The 11,466-nt window shown below is 34.4% G+C and overlaps 1 protein-coding gene across 1 annotated transcript; it reads right to left on the reverse strand.

The window, feature by feature from the left end:
- Nucleotides 1–1,160: 1,160 nt before the first annotated feature.
- On the reverse strand, nucleotides 1,161–10,668 carry JCHAIN (joining chain of multimeric IgA and IgM). The gene is made up of 4 exons (XM_043448186.1): nucleotides 10,478–10,668; nucleotides 7,282–7,408; nucleotides 2,920–3,000; nucleotides 1,161–2,072 (listed from the first exon to the last, which is right to left on the reverse strand). The coding sequence occupies exons 1-4, from the start codon at nucleotides 10,539–10,541 to the stop codon at nucleotides 1,868–1,870; spliced, it is 477 nt and encodes a 158-aa protein (XP_043304121.1). The 5' UTR covers nucleotides 10,542–10,668; the 3' UTR covers nucleotides 1,161–1,867.
- Between the last annotated feature and the right edge of the window lie 798 nt (nucleotides 10,669–11,466).

The raw sequence follows: 11,466 nt of genomic DNA on the forward strand, positions 1-11,466 counted from the left end.
TGGTAACCATTTCACAATGGGTAAGTATGTGAAGTCCTTCTGTTGTATACCTTAAAATATCTAAATAAAACTGGGGAAGAAGTCTCCCATAAATTCTCAGAACATTTTGAAACCTATTTCTTTGTTTTATGCAATTCTGCCAAGTGACTGTAATTATGCACATGTCTTTTTTCCTCATCTAAGCTGTACTTATATTCATCCATTCAACAAATATTTATTGAGCTCCATTACACACCAGACACCCTTCCACCCTTCCCTGTGCTGGGGACATATCAATGGGCAAAATAAAAATGACTGTCTTTGTGGAGCTTATGCAGTTGTTAGGGGAGACAACATAAACATAATATATAAGTAAATTATGTAGTCTGCCAGAGGGTGATAAGTACATGGGGTGGAATAAACCAAGATAAGGGAATGGGATTCGCAATTTTTTAAAAGTGGTCAGGATGAGTTTCGTGGAAAAAATCATCACCAAAATGAACTGGGGTCCAACTGAGCAGAGTTCTAGAAAGTGAGTGGTGACAGTGACTATCACAGCTCAATCACCAAAAATCTAGCAGAGTTCCCTGCACGTGGTAAATAATCAATAATTGTTTGCTGATTAAATAAAGTTCAAGGTCTTGTCTAAAACAACATACCAAATTGAAGACTGGACAAGAATGATCTGTCTTTAGCATGTCAAAACTATGATTCCTACTGAAGCACCAGTGTCAGAGCCTTATCCCTAAAAGAAAACACTAATCAGTATGAGCACAGTGGAAGTTATTAAAAATGACTATTACCCTTGGGGGAAAAAAGAAAACATAACAATGTCTCTTCAAGCAACTGGTTTTACTAATCAGCCTCTCATTATTTTAAATTCAGAGTCAGCATTTACTTTCCACAGTACCCTTATATATTTATGCCAAATTGGTCTTGACTTTCTGCCATAAAGGTTATGTGCCATGATAAACATATTTGTCAGAAGGGACTTTGTCTTTTTATTTAATTTTAGGTATAAAATGACAAAGCTATCTCAAATATCATGTTTGAACTTAGTGATTAATGCATAATTATATCATACTTACAACCTGTTTCTCAGTAATAAATGATATTTTAGCTTACATACAGCAAAGTTAACACAAGCAAACTTTTTCCCAATAAATTATTTCACGCAGGTATATGCTTATGAATCTATTTAATTGTTCAAACTGTGCTAGAGAATACATATTTTGGAGTACATAATTTGTTAGATTTAGTTACAACAGAGGTGATTTCAATGGGAATTTCTTATACTGTTCTACTTATCAAAGAAATTTTTATTAAAAAAAATCCGTATCATTTGCTCCCAAATCTGTTATGTCAAAATGCATTTTTCAATTACACATTTAATTATGTCACTTTCAGCTAATTTATTTCATAAATATTAGAGATCTCATTTTAAATTATTTTATGAATATTTCCAAAACATGTTTTCTAATTATTATTTTTCTAGTGAAGACAAATAATTGACCTATATTTACATATAAATATTCTCTGCACAGTGATTTTTTTTTAAGAGACTAGTATGGAAAGCGCAAAAGCTCAGGCTCTCTACGGCAAAACCAAAAAAAAAAAGCAAAATTTAATTATGCCTCCTGATTTTTTACTTTTTGAATTTTACTTTCTCCCCTCATCTATTTTTTAAATGCTAGAAATTTACCTTAAAAATGTAACAGTGTTACTATTTCCATTATTTGCCAGTGGTAGGGGTGGGGTAGTTTATTTTATATTATCCCCCCCAAAAAAATCATGGTTTCAAATTTATCAGGAGTAAATATATTAACTACCTGGGATCAAAATGGAGAGCCCTTCAAAATAAGCAGTTGTGCAGTCAGCATGAGTTGAATTAGTCAGGATAGCAGGAATCCGGGGTCAGAGCTGTTTCCACTATTTTGGTCTGACCACGATAATCAAGTTTGACCCTGTTTGTGTAGCACTTGTTTCTGTCATAGGTGTAACAGGTCTCAATGTCTCTATCACAGATATTGCTCTGGCTGGCAGTAACTATTTGATCTTCCAGCTCCACTTCTGTAGCGTCACATTTTTTGCACCTGAAAAACAAATACACACATCAGACACTCCCCATCAAATGTTGTCTCAGAATCTGAGTGACTATACATTTCTATCAAAAATCAGTTAGTTCTGACAAAGGATGACTCCTTTCAGACTTCAACTTCTCTATAATACAGAATTATTTATGTGATTTTTCAACCTTTAACTGAAAGTAAGCAATAGAATTAATATATATGATTATGTACACTATTCAGTAACTTCCACTCTGTTAAATTTATTCCTAACTGTATAGTAGGATTAAATTAATTATTTACAGTAATGAAGAAGGGAGGGTTTTTTTAATGTTGGATTCTATGGTTTCCAAAGAAATACCTGCAAGTTCTGAATTACTGAACTAAAAAGACAAATTGGTCCTTCTTGTACTAGTGGCAATAATTATTTCTTTAGAATATATTTAGAGCTAACCTTTATTTATAAAATTTTATGAATTTCTGATGTCTAATAATTAACGTGGGCTTCCCTGGCGGCTCAGACAGTAAAGAATCCGACTGCAGTGCGGGAGACCTGGATTCAGTCCCTGGGTGGGGAAGATCCCCTGAAGGATGGCATGGCAACCCACTCCAGTATTCTTGCCTGGAGAATCCCCAGGGACAGAGGGGCCTGGCAGGCTACAGTCCATGGGGTTGCAAAGAGTTGGGCACATCTGAGTGACTAAGGACAGGACAGCACAGCAATAATTAACATATGAATTAATGTATTCAAAAGTTCAAATGATATTGGTAAATGTTTATACCCCAATATGTTTTCAAAAACATTCTTACTAACAAGTTTAATGAAAAGTTATTGACTTAGGTATCTTTATTAATGTGAAGGAAAATCTCTTACAGGTCAGACAAATGGTACACAAACTTGGTTCTCATTGGAGAGGTAGGATCAGAGATATTCTCCCTGCTGTTCAGAGGAACACTAAAAAAAAAAAAAGAAAAGAAAATGAAGAATAATGAAATTAGCAGATACTGCTGTTTTTGGTAATAGGTATATTGCTAGGACAGTACTTACTATTTCATTCAGACACTTAGGACATTTAGGTCTCTATAAACACTCTTCAGTAACACTATTACTCACACTTCACAGTAATTGCTACATTTTAAACAATTTCATTCAAAATAAACCTCACAACAACTCCTATCAATAATCTTTTATTACTTAGTAAGTCCCTGCTTTTCCTTTAAAAATAAGCTCAAGTTTTACTTTCTTTGCAATTTTTACCTGGATCCCATTTCCACCCCTCAATAAACTTCTCATCTGTAGTCTCATTAATAGTTGATATACCTTTACTATACTGCCATATTATAGTTGCTTACCTACACAGTAGCTGTTTCTAGATTCTTTAAATTCCTTGAGCCAAAAACATTTACACATCCCAGTGCCTTGCTATAGGTGTGACATATAGAATATGTCCAATATTTGTGAATGAATGGACAGACATATACTAAGGATCACATTTTAGAAATGTAGTAATTACAAATCAGAGAGGTTGGTGACCTACCCAAGTTCACACAAGTACTAAGAAATAAAGTTGGAACTGGAATTCAGACCTTTTGAGTTGGAGGTTTTCCATGAAAAATTAGATAACATATCAACTAGTTCAGGCAATTTCATTAACTTTACATTTTTTCATCTATGTCATCATTCCTCTTGATATGCACTGCTCGCTACCAAAAGATCCCCAAAAACCTCAGGTTTTCCTAACTCAATATTTAGCAATGTTATCCACATATATATCCAAGCTAAAAAGTTGGATTCTGTCCCTCAGTCTTCCCTCTCTGTCACCACCTAGGTCTAAATCCATCTCACAGTTCAGTTGACTATAATACTTTGCATCTTTGAACTTGATTCAGGACACCACCCTTCTCTCCTAATTTGTAGCAATACCTTCCTTCAGTCTTGACCCCTCCCATGCGTTGGCCACATTATTGCCAAAACAGTCTTTTTAAACTACAAGCCTAATTTCCTTCTCTGCTTAAAGCCTACAGTGTCTCCCCACAGAAAACAAGGTATCAATAAAATGGCACAGAAGGCACTGCATGAGGCACCTCTGACTCTCCAGCCTCATCTCTCACCACACCACCCTCTTTACACCATGTGTCAGATGTAAACAACTGTTTGCTATCACACAAAACTTACCAGGATATTCTCATCTCTAACTGCTAAAGATAACAAAAACAGGAATAGCCCTAACATTTGTGGCTTGGATGGTAAAGCATCTACCTACAACGGGGGAAACCCAGGTTCGATCCCTGGGTTGGGAAGATCCTCTGGAGAAGGAAATGGCAACCCACTCCAGTACTCTTGCCTGGAAAATCCCATGGACAGAGGAGTGTGGTAGGCTACAGTCCATGGAGTCAAAAAGAGTTTGACATGACTGAGTGACTTCACTTTCACTTTACTAAAAACTTACAGTGTGCCTGGTACTGTGATGAACATGTTAACATGATGATCTCATACAATTGTCACAGAAACTGTTTCCTTTTCTTGGAATTATCTGCAACCCCTATCAACTCTGTCATCACCCACACACATTTCTACCACTTACTCCAAATACCCTCTCCAGCCTCCCCGACTCTCTCCCACTTTCCCCAGGGACTGGACTCGGGGCCCCTCCCTTGTGCTCCTATAACATCCTATACCTATTCCTGTCACAGCATTTACAATACTGCATTGTAATTGCCTTTCAATTATTTACAGTTCCCTACTAGACTGTAAATTCTTTGATGGCACAGACTGTGTTTTATATAAATTATTGTAACCCTAGCTCCAATCCTCAGTGGCTTTCAGAAGCACTCGATAAATGTTTGTCAAATAAATAAATGAATGAATGAACATATCTATTATTTATTACATTACAAAATCTCTAGTAATACCAGAAAATGCTTTAAATAATGAGAAAAAGTAAGAGAACAGACACACATGAGTATTTCACAGGGGACCACTGTTCTAAGTGCTTTTATATATTATCATATTTAATCCTCACAACCTTACGATATGTATATATACATCCCTTTTTTTAGTTTAGGGAACAGGCTCAAATTAGTTAAGTAACTTGCCCAAAGTCATATCATCATCAAGTGATGGAGTTGGGAATAATGCCATAATGACACAGCAACGGTAACAGAACTTTCAGAAATAAGATTAAAGAAGCATCAATATACGTCAGGGAAATGGCATGAAGTTACTTAACTGCCTGATTTCAGTAAACATAATATCGTAGAAAGGATCATGTCATTAAAAAAAAAAAAAAAAAAGATAAATCAGAGAATCCCAGAGTATCATTTTAAATCTGCCCTTGGAGATTTAAATATAAGAGAGACTTATATTGAAGAGACTCCTCTTCAACACTGTTTAGGTGCCAGTGTCATTGATGCCATTCTCTTAAGATACACGCTTCTCCAATTATTCTATCCTTAACAGGGAACTGGGGCTTCCCTTGTAGCTCAGTTGGTAAAGAATCTGCCTGCAGTGCAGGAGATCCAGGTTCAATCCCTAGGTTGGGAAGATCCCCTGGAGAAGGAAATGGCAACCCACTCCAGTATCCTTGACTGGAAAATCTCATGGACACAGGAGCCTGGTGGGCTGCAGTCCATGGGGTCACAAAGAGTCGGGCACGACTGAGTGACTAACACTTACTTACTTACTTACTTAACTTACTTACTTACTTACTTAACAGGGAACTAAATGGTATGGACTTGAGTGGTCAAAGAAAACTTGCTCAAAGAAGTGATGTCTAAGCTAAGACATGCAGGCTGAGGAGTTAACCAGGCTAAGAGGGGTGCAAGAAAGAGTCCTTCAAGCAGAGGAATGGATTATGCAAAAGCAGAAGAGGATGAAAGAGGTACTGCAACATACTGATTTTTCAAACATAAGGTGAAAAAGAAGTGGCCATGGAAGAGCTTGAGAGTTATGCTGAGCACTGTAGGTTAGGCTGAAACATTCATAATTTATCCTAGTAACAACACTGGGGTACCAGCAAAAGGATTTTAAGAAGGGTAGTGGCATAATGATAACTGGCACATAGGTTGGGTGAATAAATAACGGTAAATATTTTTTGAAAGTGTGCCAGGAACTACATAGTCTTTAAAAGGAATAGATCTCAATTTATCTTTACAATAACCCTATGAATACATATTATTTTCCTATTAATATTTAGAGATGAGAAAGTTCAAGTTTAGAAGGGTTAAGTAACTAGCATGCCATAGCACATGGCTACTAATATTTAGTGACAGCCAGAACTCAAAACAAACTCTTAAGCATGTTATACTTCTCCTATTGATTACATGGGATTGAATGCTATATTCTGTTTCAATAAGAGGTATTTGATTCAGGAGGGAAACTACTGAAAGTAGTAGAAGTACTTCACAAGAGAGACATTAATGACTGGATCCAATAGAAATCTCAGTTTTTAAATATTATTAGTGTTTTTGCTGTTGAATAAGACTCATGGCTTAAAACTTAAGACTATGCGTGAAATGAAATGAGTATCTGAAGTCCAATGCACAAGTGGAGATGAAATCAATGTAGTAAATTTAATTAGTCTACCTTACTTTTATGCAGACAGATGAAGTTGAATACAAGGTGAAGAACTTTGTGGTCCATATGTGGTGCAAAACAAGCCCTTCAAAATTATCTCACGTTTCACTTTGAACTGATCAAGGGCAACTGTAAGTTCTGATTCAAACTGAAATAACTCCATATAAACAGGGCATGTTGATGTCTAGATCCGAACCTCCAGTTATTATTGGATGTAGCTGACTGGTTTTAGGTTGCCTGCAAACCTCTGTCTCTGCTCCCAAGTACATAATTGGCTTAAGCCCATTACCCCGATTCAACCTCATGTAAGCTGTTATACTTAGGCTTCCCAGGTGGCACTAGTGGTAAAGAACCCGCCTGTCAAGGCAGGAGACACAAGAGACGTGGGTTCTATCTCTGGGTCAGGAAGATCTCTTGGAGGAGGAAATGGCAACCCACTCCAGTATTCTTGCATGGAGAATCCCATGAACAGAGGAGCCTGACAGGCTACAGTCCATGGGGTCACAAGAGTCAGAAATGACTTAGCAACTAAACAACTACCACCAAGGTGTTAACCACCGAAAAGAGGAGCAAAGATATAGGAATCATGTGCAAACAACCACTAATATCAGAAAGTATCTGCTCACAAAATGAAATAATGAAGCATGAAATATCACATACATAATTCTGATGTTTCTCTCCACAATGTCTTGACTAGGATCTTCAGCAGAAGGGATGATCCTGGAAGTAATCCGGGCACACTTACATTTGTTGTCAACAAGAACAATCCTTTCATTTTCATCTTGGGCTTGAAAGATAAATATTTTAAGAAGAAAGGTAACCAAAAGTCTAATTTCATACTTTGTATCAAGTTAATTTATCACCCTCCCCAGCAGAAAACTTAAAGTTTTTTGATTGATCAGTTTCAGCTTTCTCCATTTGTTCTCTTTCCTAACCTAAAGTAGCTAAGTGAAATCTCACAGCATAGTGAAGGAAATACAAATGAATTCCAAAAGGAATTTTCTCACTTTTCCTTGCACCAGTCTATGGGAACCTGAACTGAAAGAATTCTGGTTTTAATCAACTGCTTTTAATGGAGGCACAACCCTCTGAATGATAGAGCTTTGTAAAAAAAAAAAAAAAATTAGTGCCAAATGCCAAAATGAGAGAGGAAACAAACATCTAGACTGAATTTCTCTCAGACTAGAGAAATGTATTCAAAAGTGAACAAATAAACCAATTTTTTATAATAAAAACACCCTTCCTGAACACCCATTCATACTTTTTTTCCCTTATGCTAAAACATGCACATTTTCCCCAAGATAACCTTATTTTGTAAGACTAAAATTCTCCATTAAAATTTCCCTAAACTTAATTATATTCTTCCTTTTCATAATAACAATCAGGTTATCATGGCATAATGATTTAATCCATTAAGTTCTATATTTATTAATATTTCTTATAAGACTTATTTTTAAAGATACAGTATCTCTAGATGTAAAGTGCTATAAACTTGCTAAAACAGTTTAGAATATGTTGTTAGGTACAAGTTCTATTTCATATAACATGCATGTGTACAGAAAAAAATATCAAATGAGTGAATATACAAATAACTATTAAAACCGTAACTGTAAATGTCAACATTTACTGTCCAATATGAATATTAGATAAAATGTCTGGTAAGTGCTGCAAAGAATTAACAAAATTTCTTATTATCTGGACTTAGATCAACTAACATATATTTCAGGAAGTAACAATAAATAACTTTATTTAATAGTGATAATTAAACAATAATAATGATGTTAAATATCTTTTTCATTCCTATAATTTTAGCTAAGTGAGCTTTAAAATTTCCTTCCATCAAATCTCAATTAAAAAAAAAAGACTTAGCACATGAATTCAAGTTATAAAGGTTAAATGATAAGGAAATAAATTGTAACTGGACATCAAATTATTCCACAGATGATCTCAGAGCAGAAAGGACCTAACTACAGTATTTCAGTCTTAATGATACAGTCATTACAAAAACAATTTAAGATCATTGTTATGGTACTTATAATTGTTTTAAGTACTTTATAATGCATTATTATGTCATTATTCATAAGTTCTTGATAAATCTTCTGATAAAAGTCTTACGGTATTGGAGAAAAACCATTATGAAGTCAATTTAAAATAATGATATAATTCTTAATTTTTTTAAAAAAGATGATTTAAAAGGTATCCTCTTCCCTACTCCTGTATTAGTGACTTTTAAATGTTTTTCTCATTAAAATACAAATAAGCAGGCAATACCTGACCAAAAATATAGGTGGAGTTGAGTATGTGACATGACTATTAAGTATTAAATAGAAAATATATATGCTTTGTTTATGGCACATATTATATTTTCTTGCCAGAAACCTAGGGGGGAAATATCTTTACTGTTATTATATAAGAATACTAGGTAGCCTAATATACCTACCAGGAAAATGTGAAAATACATTCAATTCACCAAGACTTATAAGAGTCTAACTTCCGTTTCATCAACAGGAAATATTTTTCCTAACACACCTGTTATTATAGACTATACCTTACTTTATTCCAAGAGCACCTGAGACAGAGTAGGTGGCTCAATAAATGTTTGTTAAACAACTTAATTCAGTTCAAGTAAGAAAACAGATTTAACATGTACTAGTTATGAATGTAATGAGTTTACCAAAAAGGTGATTCTCTCATACAGGGAGAACAGGAGATTAGATAGGACTGTGGGCTATGGTGTCAGATGGCCTGAGCTCCACCTACCACATGCCTGTCGTGTGACCTTAGGCAAGTTACTTCACCTCTTTAAACTTCAATGGGCTCAAGGATATGTCAGAAATAATGAGAGTACTTACCCTCAAACGGTTACTGTGAGAATTAAATGGAACAGAATATGTAAAGCAGTTAGCATAATGTCTAGAATATAGTATGTACTCAATAAGTTACAGCTCTTCTATATATAAATGGCTATATATGTTCCATGTATATGCTTATAGGTATATAAATGTGTTCATAAACACATATACTTTTATATATAGGTACATTTATTATATATGGTTTACTACTGCTATCTTTATGTTTTAAATATTATTAGAAATTCATTATTCTTAATGCTAAATTAGTGAAAAGTATATGTAAAATTACTATTCTTAATTACATCATACTGTCCTGAAATAATAAGCTCAAAAAAAAGGAATAAACTCAGTAAGTCTTAAAACAATATATATCAAATTATATCATTTCTAATTCACATACCCTTCTAGATGAAGATTATTAAAACTATACTTTTATATCAGAAAATAATCCATTTTCTACAATAGTTTGAAAAGTTAATAAACAAGATAACTGAAGCTCAGCCATCAAGTTCCAGGAAATCTGTACAACATTAAACATTGTTAAAGGGTCATAATAAATTTGTAGGCTCGGATCCAGGAAAGTTATTAGAACTAATACCAGCCTCTCTGCGGAAATAAAATCTCAATGCACTCTATACTGTATTTACAACAATTATTACTTCATTTCTCCAGAATATAAATTTGAGACACTCAAGGAGAGAATTCTGATTTTCAAGATTCAATATGGGTATTTGAATAGTATAACTATCTATACTTATCTAAAAATTACCTATTTTCTTATTTTCTAGGTTTTAATAGGCAGACATATGAGAGAAAAAGAATAAAAAGAATTACAATGAGTCTCCTCCATGTTAAAGACCACTGCCCGTACAAAGATTAAGACATGTTAGAAAAACAGCCAGCTAGCTGTCCAACCAAAACACAAACATAAATGTTTAATCTGAAGAACAGATCTGTATTCTATTTTTCTTTTTATCTGGGTTCATGCTCAAAATATCACATACCTGTCGCAAGAACAGCCTTAACAAAAATGGCCAGGACTCCCCAAAAAAGCAAACAATTCTTCATCTTGACTTCACTTCTTTTGAAAAACTGGAGCTAAGAAGTCAGGGTTAAGGTGTGTGATCTATAAGGAGTGTGCAAATGATGGGGCTTCTGCTTTCTTAAAATAACACTCCAGGCAGCTAACAAACTAAGATCACAACTGCGGTTGAACTCTGCAATTTAAATGCTGCACTGGAAAGATATTATGGCTCAGATTTACGTAGTTTCTTTCCAAAATATTCCCCAAAACTATGTTCTGGTGCAATTACTTTTTATTTTACATTTATTCTATATAATTAAATCTAAAGATTAATCATTTCAAGGCATAAGCCCATTAAAAATGTTCAAACATGGATTCTTAATGTTATTACCTAGATAATAACATACTCAAATGAAACATAAAATGGTGTTTGTTGTACCTGGAAAAATTAATGAAGCAGAGAGAAGGAAAAGGAAAGAAGTAAAGCCCTTTAAGGTTCCAACTGTATTCTATGTCAACTTTTTCTTTTAGTCCTTACTTACCCAAGCTACCAGGGTTTAACATATAAGTTACAGATTATGTCTATAATACATATATTATCTCATTACATTCAGTTATTTTATAAATTCAAACTTGCAGTTAGAAACTGTTGGCTGCTGGATATTAGCTGCCATGTTTCAATTTGACAGTATTAAAGCAGACCCTGTATTTGCTTACCCAATCATACCTTTCAGAATTGTAAACCCATGAAACAATGCTCGTTTGAGATGCCTCAACAGAAAACTGAATCACTGCAGTATTTCTTATAATTTTTTTCATTAATTAATGTCAAAAAAACAAACAAACCAAAACTGTGATCTTTCATATAGAGCATCTCCCTACCTCCTACCCCAACAGGCTCGAATAATGTCTCTTGAGCAGGGTTGGTTCCAAGAACATGCTGGTTATGTTTATATACAATATCAAATC

The sequence above is a fragment of the Cervus canadensis genome, chromosome 26 (genome assembly GCF_019320065.1).
Source record: "Cervus canadensis isolate Bull #8, Minnesota chromosome 26, ASM1932006v1, whole genome shotgun sequence".
NCBI classification, from domain to species: Eukaryota; Metazoa; Chordata; class Mammalia; order Artiodactyla; family Cervidae; genus Cervus; species Cervus canadensis.